The 22,032-nt window shown below is 44.6% G+C and overlaps 1 protein-coding gene across 3 annotated transcripts in view; it reads right to left on the reverse strand.

The window, feature by feature from the left end:
• The window catches only part of kcnc3a (potassium voltage-gated channel, Shaw-related subfamily, member 3a), a 114,804-nt gene that overhangs the window by 71,371 nt on the left and 21,401 nt on the right, over window positions 1–22,032 (reverse strand). For all 3 annotated transcript variants that reach the window (XR_013974290.1, XM_080904572.1, XM_080904571.1), the window contains exon 2: window positions 2,659–2,790. Coding sequence is in view for 2 of the 3 variants with exons in the window: in XM_080904572.1 (XP_080760698.1) it covers window positions 2,659–2,790 (132 nt within the window). In the remaining variant the exon portion in view is untranslated. The remainder of the gene's footprint in view (window positions 1–2,658; window positions 2,791–22,032) is intronic.

The raw sequence follows: 22,032 nt of genomic DNA on the forward strand, positions 1-22,032 counted from the left end.
ATGTGGTCGGCCACCTGAGGCCCTCTGGTTCCCCAAATGATCCTGTCCCACCACAATTTTTTAAGGAGATTTTTCCTAGCATAGGCCAGGCTGTTCTTAGTGTTATAAACAGCAGTTTAATATCTGGTGTAGTCCCTGCTCATTTTAAGCATGCAGTAGTACAACCCTTGCTTAAGAAACCTGCCCTGGACCACACTGTGTTGGCTAACTACAGGCCTCTCTCCAAGTTGTCTTTTATGTCTAAAATCTTAGAGAAAATTGTACACTGCCAATTGATGGATTTTTTAAATGAGAATGGTGTCCTGGAGGTCTTCCAATCAGGTTTTAAAAACTTGCATAGCACGGAGTCAGCACTCTTAAAGGTTTTTAATGATATCCTCCTTTCCTGTGACTCTGGCAATCATGATGTTCTTGTCCTCCTTGACCTAACAGCTGCCTTTGACACTGTAGATCACAACATTTTACTGTCTCGCTTGCACCATCTTGCAGACATTCGTGGTACTGCTTTGAAATGGTTTAGGTCTTATCTTTGTGACAGAACTTTTAGTGTTAACTTTTTAGGGTATGAGTCTTCCTCTGCCACTTTTCAGTCTGGGGTCCCGCAGGGCTCAATTTTAGGGCCTCTGCTTTTTTCATTATATTTACAGCCCCTGGGAACCATCCTCAGAAGGCATGGAATATCCTTCCACTGCTATGCTGACGACTGTCAGATCTATCTGCCTCTGAAGCAGAACGATACCTTCTCTATTAAGCCACTTTTAGCATCTCTAGAAGACATTAAATCTTGGATGTCCCTAAACTTTCTAAGATGCAATTCCAGCAAAACTGAGGTGATTCTGTTTGGTCCTAGCGGACCTTGTGAACCCTCCGCTATTGATTTGGGACCCCTGGCAGAGTATTTTAAATCTGTTGTTACAAACCTGGGTTTTAAGATGGACAGTGATTTTAAATTAGATAGTCAAATTAGGGCTACTGTCAAGTCCAGTTTTTATCATCTAAGGCGCTTGGCAAAGATAAGACCTATTTTATCCAGGCCGCATCTTGAAACAGTAATCCATGCTTTTATTTCATGTCGTTTAGATTTCTGTAATGCACTATATTGTGGAGTTAGTCAGCATCTTCTCTCTCGTCTCCAGCTGGTCCAAAATTCTGCTGCACGACTTTTAACCAGAACTCGTAAAAGAGAGCACATAACTCCCGTCCTGGCTTCACTCCATTGGCTGCCTGTATATCTTAGAGTTCACTTTAAAATTCTCATGTTTGTGTTTAAATGTTTAAATGGTCTTGCCCCAACTTACCTCTCTGAGCTTCTGCATCCTTACTCACCCCCCAGGTCTCTCAGGTCAGCTGACAAGCTGCTCCTGGAGGTACCCAGGTCCAAGAGGAAGCTCAGAGGGGGCGGGGCTTTCTCTATTGTTGCTCCTAATCTGTGGAACAATCTTTCCCAGCACATTAGAGAGGCCCCTTCACTTTTAAAACACGTCTTAAAACCCATTTTTACTCTTTGGCTTATGACACAGTCTGACCCTGATTTTATTGTTTTAATCTAATGTGCTGATTTTATTGTTTTAAATGTGTGTTTTTATATATATATATATATATATATATATATATATATATATATATATATATATATATATATATATATTTTTTTTTTTTTTTTTTTTTTTTTTTACTTATATTATTATTACTATTTTTCTCATTTTTTTTTAACATGCTCAATGTATCATGTTTGGCATGTCAAGTGTACAGCACTTTGTGTTCAGCTGGTGGCTGATCTGAAAGCGCTATATAAATAAATTGCTTGCTTGCTTGCTAAAGGTCAAGACAGGCGATGTTTCAGGTTTCCCCAGTTTGGAGCTTCCTGTCTGACAACAACCTGATCCTCACTGTCAGAGACAGCATCATTGTGCACCTTGTCTCTCTCAGACAGTTCAGTGAATATTTCCCAGTGACAGCAGAAGTGAGAAACCCATTCAGCCTCGAAGCATGCCCAAAGAGCAGGAGGGTTTAAGAGAACTATCTTGTGATGAGACACTGAAGTTTGCTTTCAGAAATCAGACGTTTTTGACATTTTTGACTCTTAGACAAGGCCATGCACTTCCATTGGTGACCACATATTCATGCAAGAAAGGTTTCTCTTCATATGCTAGAATACAGAAGCAGGTTGTGTGAGGCTGAAGCTGACCTTCCTTGATCCAAACATCACAGAGCAGTGTTACAGAGCCATTCACACACGAGGAGTGTAGGCTATGTTGCCAATGACTAAATGCTAATGTTTTGCATGGCATGGAGCTGTTATTATTAATATTCCCACCTGCTGCGTGTGTGAATGCAGTATCAGAGCTGTTAGCCCCCTTTGCTGCGAGTGTTTCAATGCAGTTACTATTGTCACTTGTCACACCCTGACTATGTGAGTGTTTCAATGCCATGCAGTTAATACTGTTTGAGTCAAATACAGCTGTGGCTGCTGATGGCAGTCAGTAATAGCATTTATATAAGACATAACATTGTCCCAACTATGTATGCAGTGAAGTTTTAGGCCGATGCTACTGTATTTTAATATCTGTCACATGACTGGTACTTAAAGAGACATATATTTCCCAAGGCGGTACCTACTGTGGTTAGGCAAAGCATGTCACTAAAACTTTACCGTACCTCTTCACGTGTCACGTTGCCGACGGTGACATTCTCTGTTTTGTTGTAGATGGTGTTGAAGACTTCATGGGTCTCCAGGCAGAATGTGGAGATGGAGAGAAGGATGAAGAAGAGCGAGGCAAAAGCCACATACTGTAGAGAAACAGTGACAGTAGAAAGAGAACAAGAAAGGTGTTACAGTTTACTCTGTTTTCTCAAACAAAACATCAGGACATTATCACCAACTCACTTTAGTGCACTTCTACCACAGGAGGGGGTGCCAACAACACACTGAAGCCAGTGTGGAGTAATCCTGTCGATTCAGTGCAAAGGTCCTGAGTGGTTCAACATATTTGAGAACACAGTAAGGAAGAAACAAAGGATGCAGAAAGTGCCCCTTCATTAAAGTCGTGTCCAAATTCATGGGCTGCATCCTCCTGAGGACCCGGCCTTCGCGGTCTACGTGGGCCGGGTCCTCAGAAGGTCGGGTAGACCCAAAGTAAACCCCTGTGAAATTGGACGGTCTAGCCTTCAGATTAGCGTCACCGCTGTCTTGGTGGAGTTTAATAAACTCGGCTGTCTGCTCCTTGCTATCTAAAATATAACAGGACACTGGAGTAAACGCTCGACCGTCTCATACTTCTGTTTAATCAGTTTTCTGTTTGACGTTTATTCAGCTGTCTGAAAACCACCTGGGGGATTAATAAAGTTTTATTTTATCTAATCTAATCTAATCTAATCTAATAACTTTAATCTCAGCCAAACCGATTTACTCACGAACAAATAAAACACTGAAAAAAGCCCAACAATAACATTTTTAGGTTGACTAAGTGACTTATATATCACGTTTAACCTGAGTAGCAAAAGACCGCGGTGATCTGAAAATGATGTGCCGGGAGTGGTGCCGTTCTCGGCGGCTCTAGTGACCCTCGACCTCCCGGCTCGCTATCGAGCTGGTGGGTAGCAGATGTCTCCGAAAACGTCGGAGCACTTTTGCAAGTATGCGATATCTTGATAAACCGAGCAGATATTTGAAGTTTACACGGCTACTTTCTCGCCTGAAAATATGTTAAAAGTTGCTGGAAACTGGAGTTTGGTTGGGCCGCGCTATGAATTCTGGGATGTGGTAGGCCACGATGGACATACCTGGCCCATCCTTCAAATTCGGGGAAAAGGAGGACGCATTTTTCGGCTGCATTCGGAGGAGTCTACGAATTTGCACAGCCTTCGGCGCGTCGCTGTGACGTAATCTGTCTACAAATGCTCCTCAGGAGGATGCAGCCCATGAATTTGGACACCCCTTAAGAATAGATTCTTGATTCATTCCGCTGAGATCATTTCTGATGAGGCTTCAGTTAGTTAGTCAGGTCCTGTGTCACAGCTTCATTTCTTTTCTTGATGAAGGACATGACACACTGTTCATGTGCTGTACATCATTTTTAAAACCTGCCTCCTCAGTCCTCAGTTTTTCAGTGTTTGCAAATTTCTGAAAGACACACTGCATACCATTCCTGTAAAGGATCCATGGTAAGCATTGTGGCTGTACTCAGCTTGCTGCATTTGGTGGTGATCAATTGCCAGCTTATACACTAACATTTTTGTTACATTTTAGTCGTTTTAGAATCAAAGCACATGAAAACCACGTCTACATGTGTTCACATGTCAAACAGCAGCTCTCTGTAGGTCAATGATGAAAGTCAGTAATGTCATGCAGTTGTGCTTTTTCAAACACACACATGTATGTCATTTGTTTGTGTGTGCTCACAACGAATCACTACGTATGTGAGCATTTTCATCTGCTTGCTTTTTCTCAAGTCTGTGCCTTTGCCTTTCAGGTCAGTGATGAAGATGGACAGATGAAGTTTACTTCTAATCCGCAGGGAGCAAATCAAGTCCCACAGCTTATTATCCCGGACTAATTTAACACTGCTATCTACAGCTGCCCTGGATATATACACACACACACACACAGACACACACACATAGAAGAGCGCTTCCATCCCTTCAGAGGAAATCACACTGACTTGCATTCATTTTCTCCCTTAACCATTTTCTCAGCTCTAAAACTTACGCTAACCATAAACCACCTTCAAAAGGATTCACACTTTCCAGTGTTCAGTAACATGGATGCTGGATCAGCCTGTGTCAGTCACCCTGTATTGTCATTGTCAACAAAACCATTTTACTTGGAGAGCAGACTCACTCAGCCACCAACGTACAGGAAGAAAGCACATTATAAGATCATTTAAGTCCTGCTGCCAGTAGAACTTAAGCTATAAATTAATTTGCCTGTCCACGTGTGTACACATCAAGCTTGGTCATCCATGTCTTTATAGACGTTGCCTTGCACACTGGTGCACCGTCATGTTGGAACAGAAAGGGGTCATCCCCAAACTGTTCAACTGAGCGTGAAATTGTCCAAGATGTCTTGGTAACCTGAAGGATTAAGTTTCACTGGAACAAAGAGACTGAGCCCAACTCCTGAAAAAGATACCCCACACCATTATTCCACCTCCACTAAGTACAGTTTTTCTGCAGCCACCAAACTCATCCATCGAATTGCCATCTCCACTGTTTCAGAGTCCAGTTTCAGTGGGCTTTACACCAGTGCTTTACTCTTGCATTGCACTTGGTGATGTGAGGTTTGGATGCACTTGCCATGAAAAAACAATTGCATCAAGCTTGTAATGCACTGTTTTTGAGCTAATCTGCACACCACATGAAGTTGAATGGTGGGGGAGACTGTAGCGTTTTATTATAGGGACACGTCCTGTGTGAAGGTTCTGTTTTCTTGTTTAGTAAACTTCCTGCCTTTATGACCCTTTTGTGAGCAGGAAGTCACACAAACACACCCGCATTTACACACACACACACACACACACACACACACACACACACACACACACACACACACACACACACACACACTCACGCACACACTCACGTGCACATGCATGCACATACACACACACGAGCATACATACACATGCACACTCAATGCCTTAGGGTTTATGACGCACCATAGGGGGGGTTACAATGGGTGTTTGTGTAAACTCTGTGTCACAGAAATGAAAGGCTACTGTGGGGTGATGGTTCTTCGAAGTGGTCTGACACCGAGGGCAGAAGGGCTGCTCTGAGGTCCTTCCCTTGCTAGCAAGTAAAATCAATCGATCGCTGTTCGTCTTGCTTCGTTAAGGGTAATAAGTCTCTAAACCAGCAGGGCCTGTGGAAGCGCAGACTCAGCACAGGTCTTTACTGATTGCTTCTGCAGAAAGTTGGTGGCCTCTGACCTCTATAGCTCAGCATACGCTGATCTCACTCTGTGCCCCTCTGTGGCCTACCACTTTATGGCTCCCATACCCAACCACGTCCTCTTTGATATAATATCACTGTGAAATCCTGGGAAATTTCACGACTGTTTGCACAGGAGGCATCCTATCACTCAGGCTGGTGAGTGAGCTCCTTCGAGCGACCCAAATGGAAAAAGGAAATGATTTGGCTGGGCCACTTACACCAAAGTGTAATCGAGCCTGGTTACACCTACAGTATACTCAAGTCCTTTCACTGAAGGAAAACATGCTGCATCATGAAACGAATAATTGACCTGCTTAAGACCCACAGCTTTCCAACAGTCTTGAAGGAGTTCCCAGAGATGCTGAGCACTTTTTGGTCCTTTTGCCTTCACTCTGCGGTCCATCTCATCCCAAACCATCTCCACTGGCTTTAGGTCAGGTGACTGTGGAGGCCAGGCTGTCTGGTCAGCACTCCATCACTCTCTTTGGTCAAATAGCCCTTGCACAGCCTGGAGGTGTGTTTGGGGTCATTGTTGAAAACTAAATGATGGGATGGCATGTCGCTGCATGTCCCCCACACCATCACACCTCCTCTTCCTCCATGCTTCACAATGGGAACCATCCATGGACCATATGTTCACCTTTTCTGCAACACACAAAGACACGGCGAGTGGAACCAAAGATCTCAAACGTGAACTCATCAGACCAAAGCACAGATTTCCTCTGGTCCAATGTCCATTCCTTGTGTTTCTTGGTCTAAACAAATCTCTTCTGCTTGTTGCTCTTCCTTAGTCGTGGCTTCTTAGCAGCTATTTGAGATAAAGGTCTGATTCACACAGTCTCCTCTGAACTGTTGACTTGTGATTTCTGAGGCTGGTGACTCGGATGAATGTATCCTCAGCAGCAGAGGGGACTCCTGGTCTTCCTTTCCTGGGGCGTCCTCATGTGAGACAGTTTCATCGTAGTGCTTGATGGTTTTTGTGACTGCACTTGGACACGTTTAGTTCAGACACATCAGAAGTTTTATCAATTTTCCAACTGACTGACCTTCAGTTCTTAAAGTAATGATGGGCTGTCGTTTCTCTTTACTTAGCTGATTGGTTCTTGCTATAATATGAATTCTAACAGTTGTCAAACAGGGCTGTCAGCTGTGTACCAGCCTGACTTCTGCACAGCTGATGCTCCCAACACCATTAAGAACGCAAGAAATTCCACCAATGAACCCTGACAGGCTCACCTGTGAGGTGAAACCATCTCAGGTGACTACATCATGAAGCTCACTTGTCATTCAGTCTAACTTGGCAGGCTGTCTTTGGGAAAGGACATTTTTGAGAGAGAAATTCTTGCAGCTACAGTGAAAGTGAACACTAATCCTGAAATTGTAACTCTGTGATGGCCAAATGAAACCAGTCATTGTGGTTAAACCTGGGACTGCATTTTACAGACTTTCCAAACTGATAGCCGATGATTGCCATAACTGCAGCAGTGATGCAGCAAGAGGGATGTCCTCCCCTACACTGCACAAAAGACACAAACAGTGTCCCCTGTAAGGTGACTTCAGTACAAATAGCCTGGCTGAAGATTTGCATACTGTTTGCTCCCCAGCAGGAGGAGAATACAGCAGTCTGTTGGCTGAGATCCCTCTGCATGCACACACACACACACATTTGAAGTTTTTCCGACGTGTGTGGCGAGGCCGTGTGGATATGTGTGCTCATGTATGCGACAAAACGAATAGAAGGACATCATAGTAGAGGGTTAGGTGAGAGGCAGGATGCATGTGCTTTGATATCAGTGCTGCAGTGTACTGCTTCTCAGCATACTACAGAAGGTAGAATGTCTGAGCACACCTCCCTCTCTCAAATCCCTTTCTTACTCTCTTGTCAGTTTTCCCATTCGTGCTCATTTATGTTTTTGTTTTCTGAAGCCCTCAATCTGTTTCCCTGCTGTTGACAAATGATGACATGCAGGGAGTGACAAAAAGGAGTTTTAAATCTGGTAGGGGTCATTTTTTATGGCCACCGTTTAGGATTTTCTCAAGTTTAATTTTTATTCTTCAAACTTGATCCTGTAATTTGAGCACAAAGCTGAACGCAATGCTTTAAATAAGCGAATGTCTGTAATGCATTTATCTTTATACCTTTGACTCGACACAGGAACAACCAGCTAGCCTGGATCTCTGGTTCACTCTGCAGTTAAATTGTGATTTATGATGCGTTTCATCTGGACAGAAACTACAGGAACAATATCACATTTATATTTTAGAGAAATGTTTCATCTCTGTTCAAAACCTGAGATCTTGTTAATGAGTACTGGGCGGATCGATAAACCGTAGTCAACCAAGAAACGAGAAACGTAGCTTGTGTTTTTGTAAAAGATGACTGTTACTGCCAACCAATCATTAAGCAGGTTTGTACTAGACTAGTAAGTTTGTAGGTTTTTTCCCTTATTGTCCACGTCTGGGATCTGACTCCACTCGCACCTTGTAGTTCTTCTATTTCATGATTTCCTTCCAGCGATGCCCAAAAATGTAAATTCTGTCTGAAAGGGTAAACCTAAAAGTGAACTTAACTTTAATCCACACCAGGCTGCACTTCACCTGTTGGTGTTTTTAAAAGGTTAAGTTGGTCGTATTGAATTTGCAGTACATATTAAACACTGTTCCTCAGTGCACGGCGTCACACAGGTTCCTGAATGAAGGACCCTCTACTTTGTCTCCCTCCCTTCAGATTTCACCCTCTCGCCTTTCCTCCCCTGTCGGAGACAAACAGCACATCTTACAACAACTGCAGCCAACCAGCTGATCTTTGCGCAAACCTCTCAAATCACTCCTGATACTAATTGCTCTCCAGTCAGCAGCAGACGCATATGTAAGCAAAGCTACACTGCACTGACTCAGTGAGAAGGGGGCGATGATGCCGGGAACACCATCAATCAGATTCTTTTAGAGGGGAAACAAAGCAGACTTGACATATTTCCATTATAAAGCAATGGATTAAATCCCCTCAGAAGATAGATTCCCAAGAAAAGATCCATTCAGTTGGGATGTGCACAGGTGGTGTACACTCATGTAAAAACTACCACCAGAGTACAATAACCGACAAAGCGTTTCCTGGCATATTAATTGGTTGGTAACAAATCATCATTTGTCAGTTGTCTTTGACTGACTACGCAGTGTCATCTGCAAGATCACAGGTTTAAAATATACATTTGATTATGTTCCTGTAATTTCTGTCCTTGTCCAGACGAAACATAGAGAGCAGGATAGGTAGTTCAAATCTATTGCAGAGCCTAGAGCTGCATACTGTGCTATAATGACATGCTCCAATGATTATCCAAGGTACAGTGAAACAGGAAAGCAGTAGGAGGAAGGGTAGTTACAATGTCATGTGGCTCCGCCGCCCATCTGTACACTGGCTGCAGTACTAAAACAGCATAGAGTCATATCACAAACCAGCTAAATGTGTGATGGTTTCCACTCTGAACTGGTCAGTTACATAATCCAAAACGGGACTTGTCTGAGTAGATTTTACCAAGAAGATTCGTTAGTAATCAAACAATCTCAGTCGAGTTAAAAGTTAAGCCAAAAACAAAGTAAAAAACGATAAGATTGAAACGTCGGTATGCTTGTTCTCCTTCCTCTGTCCCCTGCTGCTCTGCTGAAGTGTTACTGCTACAAGCTGCAGACTGCTGCAGTGCCTCACTCAATGCAGAAGCAACTCCGATATACTAAGTAGAAATGACGGAGGTCTGCCAAATAGTGCCCCAGGCTGCCAAATCACAGAGCGGGACAAAATGACTGCAGGCAGAAAGTGAACACAGCACACACATGAAGGATAGAACAGACCAGTGGTCTATATTCCTGTATGAATTATTCACCAACATAACATCTTGTCTTGTTTCTATTACGCAATGCCAAAAATGTTATTCAGGTTTCATTACACTGGAAAGCTTTGATGAGGAGTTTCTCTATGCAGTTGGGACAAAGTGTCACCTTTGAGTGAATTTCAGCTGAAATGAGGTTAAATGGCACATCGTCACCTTTTATAGTTCATGTGACCATAAACACTTTTATATATCCAGCAAACACAAAGTATTATCAGTATTTGGAATTTTGAAGTCTAAATAAAAGCCCAGTGAGAAAAAAAGTAGTTGAGTTGCTGGGTCCTTTGTCACAGTGAAACCTGCAACCAGACTTCCTTTGAGGATAGACCCAGGCGGTCTAGAATCGCCCAGCGTTCCTCTAAGGAAAGAGATCCTTCAGCAGACAGATCTGACCTCTGTCTTGATGGAGCATTCACAGCCTGACCTCAACATTCACCTCTCTGCATTTGTTCAGGAGTTGGCTGAGATAATACAAATGGGAGTAATAGAAGAGTCACTTGCATGTGGTGTAGCCCCATAGTTCTTGTGGTGAAGAAAGATGGATCTATGCGGCTCTGTGTTGACTACCGCAGAGTGAGTGAGTGGTCGCAGGGCCTACCCCATGCTCGTGGAACAGATTGCCACCGCTCGTTTTCACAACACTCATCAGTTTTGGACTCATGGACCAAGTGCTGCATCCACACACTACATATGCTGCCACCTACTTGGATGATGTCATCATCCATACTGACACCTGGACGAAGCATGTGCAGCAGGTTGCCGCGGTCTTACAATGTTTAAGGTCGGCAGGGCTCACGGTTAACCCGAAGGAGTTGGATGGAGGGTGGTACAGTACCTGGAGTACCACTGGGGAGGTGGGCAGGTGTGCTCTCAGATGGACAAGACAGCAGCCATCGCATCCTGCCTGTGTAAAATCTTAGGATAAAGGATTCACCCTGGTTAAGTTAGGCAACGGGGGCATGTGGGGGTGGCTCAGCTGCAGAGGAAGGATGGGGCTGCAGGTTCAGGGGGCAGTGCCTGGGTTGAATGGTCGACAGCTTGTAACCATTATTTAATCATGCCACTCCTATTCAAGGAGCATGCTGGGACTCTGAGAATGTGGATAATCAGACAGTAGAAACAGCTGGATGTGTGCTGAAAAGCTGGAACTACAAAAAACACTAAGGTGTGTGTGTGTGTGTGTGTGTGTGTGTGTGTGTGTGTGTGTGTGTGTGTGTGTGTGTGTGTGTGTGTGTGTGTGGGATGGAGACAGAGAAAGCAGAAATAACAGCATGATCCGTAGAGTTGTCGGGTCTCTTGTTCACAGTGGTGTACCACAGAACTTTCACCCATATCAGCAGCTCTTAAGATCTCATTCGCAGCCCTAACAAGCACAGTGTCAGTGCTGCAATGGGGTCTAAAACATGACTACAATTTTCCAAAGTTTTGACTTGAAGAAAGACATTGATTGGGATCATGGATTTAAGTGTGATTTTGGTCTTCTATTCATTGTAACCAAAAAGTTCATAGATTCTAGAAAGAATGGTGGACTCTTAAAATACATGCATTTATGTCTCTGGGTGTGTCCAGAGCTATGGGCCTGAGATATAAGTTATAGCTCCACTGACTGATTTAGGAACAGCACCTTAGGGACAACCAAAATGAGATCATCATAATGGAATATAGTACTATGGGGGGGGGGGGGGGGGGGGGGGGGGGGGGGGGAGAAGACACTACTGAGTCAAATATAAATACAGATATAATTCTTTTACACTATGATTACGGAACACATCTCAATGTTGTGTTCACTTTATTGTCATTGCATTATGTGCATGACTGCAACAGTGTGCACTGCCATTACTGAAGCGCTTCATATAACTGATGTCTGACATAGGACTTCTTCACATTTCCATATAGTCTCTGTTACACACACACACACACACACACACACACACACACACACACACACACACACACACACACACACACACACACACACACACACATTCACTCAGGTGAGGCAGGTAAGCAGAAGTCAATGCACTATTTTTGCTTAGTTTTCCTATTTATCCTGATTTCTGCAATGGTCAACAGTGCCATGATGAAATAGCCTTGGGCTCCTAGGGGGTGGGGGGTGGGGGTTCCACTTACCTCTTTCACCTTTTATGTAATTATATACTACTATTACATTGAATCATTAGTAATTATCAAACTAGATTCATTCTTGTTTAAAAGGAGATTTTTCTTCCCACTGTTGCTTGGTTCGTCTGATTGTTGGGGTAAGGCTCAACAATACAGGACAAAACCCTTACAATCAGAGCAAACTCTTGGGGATGGTGGGGAGGAAAAGACCCTTTTTAACAGGCAGAACCAGGATAAGGGAGTAGCAGCTATGTGTCAACTTGCTTGGGAATGCAGCAAGTCAGTCCCCCAGTCCATCAGTGTAAGCCTACAGGAGCAAATGTAAGTGAATCACAATTAACTGTAGCTGAGCTGTAACTTTAGCTTAACCTAACCTTAAACGTTAATGTTGGAGATTTGGTCTGTCTTTTTTGTTTGCCTTTATTAAGATGTGACTGGCTATTGTCAGATTACGTTATGACTGTAAACAACTTAAAATGTTCATGTGTCACCTATTCATTAAGTCATTTACAGACTCTTCTGCCCATATACAAAACTTTCTGTACATTGAAAATGTTCATACATCTCAACTTTGTTTCGTAGACTGACTGAAAACAAGATCAGGACACATTTCCTTAAAATAACAGAAAATTTGAGATAGTTTTGGGCAGAAAAAGCATTCACTTGGGCTTTCCAGGACTCCTACCGAGGCAGTTTTAGATTTTTCAGAGCAGTTTATTCTCAGTCACCAAAAAGCAGCTGACAGATAAACAGAAAACTGTGTTCTGTGGTTTTCAGGGAAACTACGAGTCGGGAGCTGCTTTTAAGGACATGCTGGATTTCTTTGAAAAGCAGATTGCCACAGGACATTAAAGACACACCTATAAATCGAGCAGATATTTGAAAATATCTTAAAAGTTTTGGACGAAATGCATTCGGGGATATTGCATTTCGTCATTTCGAGCTGATTGGAGACCAAAACAGCCAATCAGATTTTTTTGCATCCAAGTCTGTGATTGGCTGGTTTTGTGGCACAAATATAACGGTGTAGAGAAAGAGTTGAGCGCGCACGGACAGAAATGTTGAGAGCGCGAGCAACACATAGCGAGCGAGAGGGGCTGCTGTTGTGTGTGTGTGTGTGTGTGTGTGTGTGTGTGTGTGTGTGTGTGTGTGTGTGTGTGTGTGTGTGTGTGTGTGTGTGTGGATAATAGCAAACACTGAAATACATGTTTTGCACGCAGGAGTGAATTTTGTTCACTCAAATTTAGCTTTTCTTCGCTCAAAATAAATTTCTCCTCAAAATGCAACACTTGCACCTGCAAACTTTTTTTTACCTGCGCTCACATTTTTTTTTATGTGCACTCAGAATAGTGGCACAAAAATAACGCCATAGTTACCGTGTCCTTGTATTGTGCTGCTGTCATTTGTTTCTATATATAGGCGTGTGTGTGTGTGCATGTGTGGGGGTGTGGCCCTGCCATCTGGATCATCACACACACCTGGAGCTGATCTAACATCGTCGGGGAGCTACACAGCAGTGTGGCTGAGAGCTCCACAACAAGGGATCGTTATGCGTGACTACCTGTTAGTTTTTCAGCAAGCCAGTAAGTGTTAGTCTGCCGCGATTGTGGAGTTTTCTGAAGGCTGCTTTTGTATGTGTTTCCAAGGAGGATTTGTGGGAACGAGGAAGCAGCGGGTGGATGGTACGCAGGGAGTGGAGACACGGAACAGGAGTCAGGAACACACAGGGATTTATTGGTTGTCTATATTTTCTGCACTGTAAATAAAACGCACTGTCATCATTACCAGAGTCCTGCATTTGGGTCCTCCTTTCCCTCATCCCCACGGGCTGCCAGCGCAGCCGTGACATTATTTTTGCTACTACTTTTACATTTGCAAATAAAAAATTACAATGTAGTCAAAGAAAAAGAAAGTTTGCATGCTGTGAAGAAGTGTTTGACCTGTGGAGGTGGGAATATTTTGGATCTATCTCTAAATTTTGAAGAGAGTAAGAATAATCTGAAAATCCTAAAGTCATTATTTTTTGGCAGTCTCTACAAAGCATGCACGAGAATAGAGAAGAAAAAGATTACGCTGCAACATCTGTGGTTTATAGCATCCTAGGATATTGCAGATCCACTACAAAAGGAAGAAAACTGTCATGTAAAGCAAGTGTGGCAGGCAGGGAGGGGACCCAGAATTCAGCAGGCAAAATGCAAACTGGGCTGGGTGTTGTCGAACGGTCTTGGGATGTTGGGAGTGCTTGCGCTTGTGTTGGCCCCCAGCCAGGAGGCTAGTATCTATCTGAAATAGCCCCTTGGGGATAAATAAAGTCTCTCTGACTCTGGGGGCCTGGGCCCCTGGTGGGCCCCTGGTGGGCCACCTGGTCTCTGGCTGGGTCCCTCCTTGTGGGGGTGGTGCATGCTTCCTTGGCACCACGCCATGAAGGGTGCATTGGCCCATGTTGGGATGTCTGGTCTGCACCTCAGGGTCTCGTGGGTGTGGCCAAGTGGGTGGAGTGGGACATCCAGGTGAGTATGCAACCATTGTCTCAGACTTACACCACTTGTGGGGCAGTGGGATCTTCCCCGGACTCTGTAGTGCTCTGGCATTGTTATTGTGGCCGTGAACCCATTTTTTCCCACGTTGTGGTGAAGTGTGGGGAATGTGGGTAACTACTGAGGCAGTCATTTGCTGGCTCTCTCCTTCCAGGGGTCTTCTACCTCCCATTCTCACATATTCTGTCCCTCCCTCCTTCCAACGCATACAACATATCACTCACAGATGTAGGGTCTTTAGGGAGGGTTGTGGGTCACTTAGGTCACAGTGGGTTGGGCCATTCACGTGGCTTTGCTTGTTGTACTGCATGGTAACCCGCCCTGCTTTTTAATGACACTATAGTGCACAACATATAACCATTCATATAGGGTCTTGGGGGGCAGGTGGGTCACCAGGAGGCTGACGGCTGAGGCTGCTGCAGTGGACCCATTCATTCCTGCTGTCTGCTCCTTAATTTTATCTGGAACCTAGACATTGAAGATTTTCGGGGTGGGGGCTTTGGTATTAAGTCCTACTGGTTAGCAGTCGGGTGCTTGTGTTACATCTCCCCTCCACCCTACAATTTTAACAGCACTCTATTTTTTCTACAGTCATACTCATCCTGTACACTTTCTATACTCACACTGCACAACACTGACACCCAGCATAGCACTTTGAACACTGAGTGTGTGTGTGTGTGTGTGTGTGTGGGGGGGGGGGGGGGGGGGTGTCTTCCTACACCCCTGTTTCACACACCCTCTCTGGGTTGGGAGTCCACAGGTCACAGGTGGTTTGTGGTGCACTCTGGCTACGTCCTGGTTCACTGCAGTTTGGGGGAGGCATCTGCTCACCTGCCCCTCAGTGGGAGCATCAGTGTGTTTGCATGTGTCTTTGTGTGTTTTTGATAAGTAGAATCCAGGTGCCTTGGACCTCTTTCATGTCAGAGAGACTCTGCAGGTTGCTGAGTGGTTCTTGAGTGCCCAGTGCACTAGTACCCTGTTCTTGGCTCATACCAGGGTGGCTAGCCTCTACCGAGGTCAGCTGCCTGTTGCCTCTTGTTTTCTGGGTCTCTCACCCTTTGGTAGTGGGCAGACCATCTGAGGCCCTCCTCCCTCTCCTGCTGGGATAGATGTGCAGATGTCACCAATATGTGTGGCCTCAGGTCTTCTGTACTCTTGGGGGCTGCAGATAGCCTGGATCTCCTGGATCTATCTCTTTCTGCCTCTGGCTCCTGGGGGGTATTATTGGAGTTTCCCACCCTCGTTTTCAAGGACATTTTGTGATAAAGACACCTACACATACACTACATACTCTCTCTCTCTCTCACACACACACACACACACACACCACAAGAAACTTGTAAGTTCATGTATCTGTGTCTTTTCATATGTTTGTGTTTCAGGTGTTGTATGTTTGTTTCTACCAAAGTAGAATGCGTAGAGCAAGTGAAATCCTTCAAATGCCTTGGCGTCCACATCTCTGTGAACCTCTGCTGGTCAGCTAACACCACGGCGCTAGTCAAGAAGGCCCAGCAGTGGCTACACTTCCCAAGGGTGCTCAGGAAGGAGTGATTAAACACCCAGTTGCTGGTGACCTTCTACAGATCCACTATCGAGAGCCTGCTGACCTATGCTGCATGGAGGCAAACAGGAAGAGACTACAGAGGGTAGTAAACACAGCACAAAGAATCATCAGCTGCCCTCTGCCCTCCTTGTCTGCCATCTATAACTCCCTTTGTCTCAGCAGGGCCAGAAACCCCGGCTACCATCTTTTTAACCTACTGCTGTCTGGCAGGCGCTTCAGATCCATACGGGCCAGAACAAACAGACTCAGGGACAGCTTCTTCCCTAAAGCTATCACCATACTCTACTTAAACTTGCACAAAAGGAATTTCCACTGAAATATCTGAACTGACCACTGCACCTTCAGACATAAACTGTCACAGTCCGGCGAGGGCAGACTGTATGTGTTGACAAAGGACCCAAAACACAGACTCCAAAAACTGAACGTGGCGTGGATTTAACAAAAAATAAGCCGTTTATTGAGGCTAGCAAAAAGGGTACAAACAAAAGGGCATTGGTGAAACTAAACAATAACCTAAACTGGGTGAACTAAAACTAAACATGAAAAAACCTTAAACATGGTGAACTGACATGGATGAGCAGACGACCTGACAAAGAATGACTGAAAGCACACGGACTAAATACACACAGGAGGATAATGAGGGAAGTGGGAACACATGGAGAAACAGCTGACACACATGAACATAACGACGTCACAAGGAGAGAGTAATACTAAAAACATTGAACATAGGAACACAGGACCCCTTCAAAATAAAACAGGAAATATAATGAGACGCAGACCTGACAACATAAGACACACAGACATGAAACACACGAAGGGCAAGGGAGACTTCACAGGGGTTGAAAACACAAGGGGGAACGAATAAGCAAATAAACATAGGAAACCTAATAAGCTTAAACATACACTATAAACATCAAAAGAACTAAAACTCAATACACTGGGTCATAAGACCCAGGATCGTGACAATAAACTACCTCTACCTTTCATGCTCATTCCCTTGCTCCTTGACTTTAGCATGAACTCATGTCTGTGCTTAAATTGTCGGTGCTCAAACTGTCAGCATTCTCTGGCTGTCTGTCTGTGTCACTCCTCAACTCTCTCTGAATGGTACTCGTGGGCACTGATCAGGGGTCTTTGATCAATGATTGTTGATCGATGGTCGTGACAATTTGCATATTAATCAAGAAACTGTCCTCACAGCCCAATGTTCAGTGGGCTAGGTTCAGTCATTGTGCAAATGTACTGTTTATAAGACTGGAAACCTGCAGTCAGCTGATACTGAAGAAGTCACCTGGATGAGTGACGAAACGTTTCTCCCACTGAAAACACTACTTCCAGATGAACAGAATCAACTTTTGGGGAATTTACTTACTTGGATGATTGAGCATGCATCAAGACATAGAAAGCTCATACAAAACTAGATCCTGAACAAAACAAAACTGGGACAAAGACCATGACAAACATGAAGAATGAAAAAACAGACAAACAGGAAGCAGTTCAAGACAGTACTGTATCATCTGTTCAGGCAAACAGACTTCTGGCCATTGAGGAAGCTGCAAGCTCTCAGTAGTGCCTGTACAGGTTAATCCCTGGAAGGAAACTGCATCAATGCACAATGTTGGACGTCAGGTCAAGGTGGACATAACATCATTCCCAATCTCTGAGATTAGGTAACAAATCCCAAGAACAACTTGTACACTGAAGGCGTTGAATGCAAGAGCAGCTGACCTGAAAGAGAGGACCAAGGCTAAGCCGGCTGACTACAAGACTACATGAAGTACCCTTTGAAAGTCTGTTTAAAAATGTAAATGAAGCATTATGGACAATCTCAATCGCAACCATTACTGAAACCAACCACGTAATCTACACCACAGTCGCAGTTATCTTTGAGACACTCACAGCCTTGGCTAAATGCCTGAAGAGGCACACCAGAGAGACAGAAGCCATGAGAATACCACAGGTGTTCTCCACTGAACCATCTAAGGTGCACTCCCAGTTCAGGGGAACAATATGAGAAAAATCACTAAGGCTTCAGACAAAGCAATACTGGAAGAGCATATGGCAGAAGGACACAAGACATAACAACAATGCTCAGTTGCTAGTGGATCTAAGAGCAAACCACAGCAACCTCCCTGAATAGGATCCAGTAACCATCACAGTGGCAAACATCCAAGAATAAGTCTCAAGCTTGAAGCATTAGACAGTAATAGGTCCTGGCAAAATTGACACCTACTGGTTAAAGAAGCTAACTGCACTCCATGAGTGTCTGGCAGCACAAATGAACCAGCTGCCAACCACAGGCGGAACACTGATGACAAGACAAAAAAGCTCTTTATCAAGCTTGGAGGTTTTCACTCCAAATCCAGCACCCTGACACTGTATGCTAAGCAGAAGGAAGGAGGCTGAAGGCTAGTACCCACACACTCACATTCACACCTATGGGCAATTTAGAATCACCAATTAACCTAATCCCTCTACCCAGAGAGCAGACAGGTCTGGCCCAGATCTGGTGTCAAGCCGGTACTGCTGGCTGACTTCTGGCATGGTAAGTGGTATGTCATCAAGATATGAGCCAGGCCTGGCATAGATGGCACTGTTTATGTGATGGCATACCACATCTGGCTCGATTGTGGTTTGGTTTATGTGGCCCAGGCTCATAGAAAACAGGTCTGGCCCAGATCCAGCATCAAGCTGGCACTTCTAACTGAGTGGTATCATGGCAGGGTGTATGTCAACCAGATGTGTGCCAGATCTGGCAATGATGGCAATATTTATGTTCCTATTTTCCTATTTTAGTTAGAAGATCCAAATGTGATGTCGCAATACTATACTGCTACGGTAGCCAACATTTCAAATGCAGGTTTGTGTGCCTGCACTTTATCCACAACCTAGTTATGGTTTACTCATGTTTACCACTGGGTGGCTGTAGCTCAGGAGGTAGAGCAGGTCAACTACTGGTCGGAAGGTTAGAGGTTCCATCCCTGGCTTCTCCAGTCTGCATGCCTGCAAGATGACATCTGTGGTGATGAAGTTCTTTGAAAGACTGGTGTTTCCTCATGTGGTGCATTTTCCATTGTTATACCTCTCTTACCTGTCTTCCCCATGTGATGTTTTGTGTAATGTATGTATGGTCGGAGGGTAAGATGGCGCCGTCATTGCGTGCAATAGGTTGGCAGCCTTATGAAATTTCCCCTTGTGGGACTAATAAAGGTATATCAATTAAGCCAGCTGAAGGACATCATAGAGCCACTGCTGGACCCCCTGCAGTTTGTCTGTTGGGCAAACAGGTTGGCCAAGGTTTCAGTCAACATGGGACTGCACTACATCCTGCATCACCTCAACCAACCAGCCAGGATACTGTTCGTGGACCTCAGCTTGACCTTCAGCGCCCCAGACAGCCCAGCACCTGAAGCTCAGCCAGCCTACCGTGCCCACCTCCAATTGTCTGTCAATCACCAAGTTCCTGATGGTCAGGCAGCAACAGGTAAGGCTGAGGAGCATCACATCCCACACCAGATCATCAGCACCAGCTTTCCCCAAGGGTATGTTTTCTCCCCGATGCTCTTCTCCCACGACACTAATTGCAACATGGGAGAACCACCTGTGAAACTCCTGAAGTTCATGGATAACTCCACTATCATTGGTCTGATTCAAAAGGATAATGAATCTGCCTACAGACCAGCTGCACCACTGGTGCAGTCAGAGCCACCTGGAGGTGAACCTTTTCAAGCCTGTTGAGGTGACGGTGGACTTTCTGAGATTGCACATATACTTTGTACAGTTTCTTAATGCTTTATACATGTATGGATAGTGTAGTGGTAACAATACATGCCTTTGGAACTTCAAGTCAGGCGTTAGACTCCTGACCAGGGCATATGTATCCCAACCAGGGCATCTGCATCCAGTAAGGGTTCCCAGGCTAGACCCACAATGCTAACCAAACCTACCTCAGATATGAGTGAGAGAGAGAGAGAATTGACCTTGTTAATTGCCCAGATTAACAAGTGTTGAGGAACCAGTACAGACTGATGAGAAGTGGGCTATGGGAACAAGAAGGCATACATGAGTAAGGGATGAGAACAGGGCACTGTTGGAATGCTAAAATGCAAGTAACCCCAGTGGAAGTAGCTCAGTGTTCCAACATTTGGAAGAAGAAACTGCTATCACCACTGGATGTTGATGAGGTATAACACAAATGCTGCGGTTCATGGCCAAGCTGGAAACCTGAAACCTCTGTGGCCGACTACCAAGATTAACTACCCTCTGTACAATCCCTACTTTGACCATAACAGAAACTAACCAGATGATCTACATCACGGCAGTAGTGATCACTGAGATGCTTGACTATGTGATGAACAGCTACAAGGAACAGTGCCCTCCACGGAGAAGGAGACTAGTGGCCAAGATCAAGGCAGTGTGGAAGGAAGCTCCTGTCATCATAGCAACTAAAATGAACAAGCACATGGCTCAATACGTGAATGGGTAACAGAAACGCAGAGGTAGGAATGGGGGGGGGGGCAAACACTAGCTCCTGGTAGACAGAACAGTTGCCCAAGACCTCAAGGCCAGACTGGCCAACCTGTGCACTGCCTGGATTGACTACAAGAAAGCTTATACAGTAACTCAATGGCCCACACTTGGATCAAGAAATCCCTACAAAAATACAAGGTGAACAGAACCCTAAGAGCCTTCATCAGGAATTCAGTGGGGATGTAGCCAAGTCAGAGTCAAGTGTGAGATTTATCGAAGAAATGCTCTCTCCCCACTGCTGCTCTGTGTAGGCCTGAGCCCCCTCAGTGAGATCATCAAGACTGGATATGGATGCAGGCTACGGAATGATCGTCAATCACTTCGTACATCAATCTAAATGCATGACATCAAGCTGTATGCAAAGAGTGAACAAGATATTGAATCCCTGATCTATTCCACTAGGATCTGGCGCACTGACATTGGCTCGTCATTCTGACTGGAGAAGTGTAGTTGCATGATAACAAAAAGAGGGGAAGTAATCAGAACTGAGGGGATTGCACTACCAAAAGGCAACATTGTAGACACTGAGGACAGCTACAAGTACCTGGGAATCTCACAGGCAAATGGGAACCATGAAGAGGCCACTAGCCTCTGTTCTGAAGAGTCAGCTGAATGGAAAGAACAAGATCCAGGGAATTAACACCTACGCTCTTCTAGTGACCAGATACCCTGCTGCAATAATAAATTGGCCAAAGGAGGAGATAGAAGCCGCTAACATCAAGACAAGGAAGCTTCTCGCCATCCATGGAGGGTTTCACCCCAAGTCCAGCACCCTGAGATTGTACGCTAAGTGGAAGGAAGGGGCTAGTGGGTGTCAGAACACTATCTAGGATGAGACAACAATTATCCATGAGTACATTAAGAAGATGGCCACTACTGACAGCATGCTTAATGAATATCTCAGGCAGCAGAAACCTAAAAAAGAAGAGGAGCAAGGAGAAGAACCATCATTCAAATACAAGCCACTGCACGGTACGTACCACCGGTGGATAAAAGTGGCTGGCATCCAAAAATCCTACCAGGACAAAGCTGGACTGAAAAAACAGCACAGAGGCACTAAAAATCGGCCATCTGCTGCAACCAGTTGGGGTGAGAGAAGGAAGACAGGATAAAGACATGCTGTGGAAGAGAGACAGAGATTAATAACAGATATGATTCAATGCAGAGAGGTCTGTGAACACATAATGAGTGAGAAAGGTGACTGGAAAGGAAAAACTCAATGCATCATGGGAATCCCCGGCAGCCTACATCTATTGCAGCATAACTAAGGGAGGATTCAGGGTCACCTGGTCCAGCCCTAACTATATGCTTTAGCAAAGAGGAAAGTTACTGCGTTGATACTGCGTTGATAAAGTACAAGAGATACAATCAGTGCTTTGTCAGTGTTTACTCAGCATTCAAGGACAGCAATATTTGCATAGTATTTTTACTGACATATAGTGCACATATGTCCATCCATCCATCT

This window comes from Rhamphochromis sp. 'chilingali' (genome assembly GCF_963969265.1).
Source record: "Rhamphochromis sp. 'chilingali' genome assembly, chromosome: 15".
NCBI lineage: Eukaryota > Metazoa > Chordata > Actinopteri > Cichliformes > Cichlidae > Rhamphochromis > Rhamphochromis sp. 'chilingali'.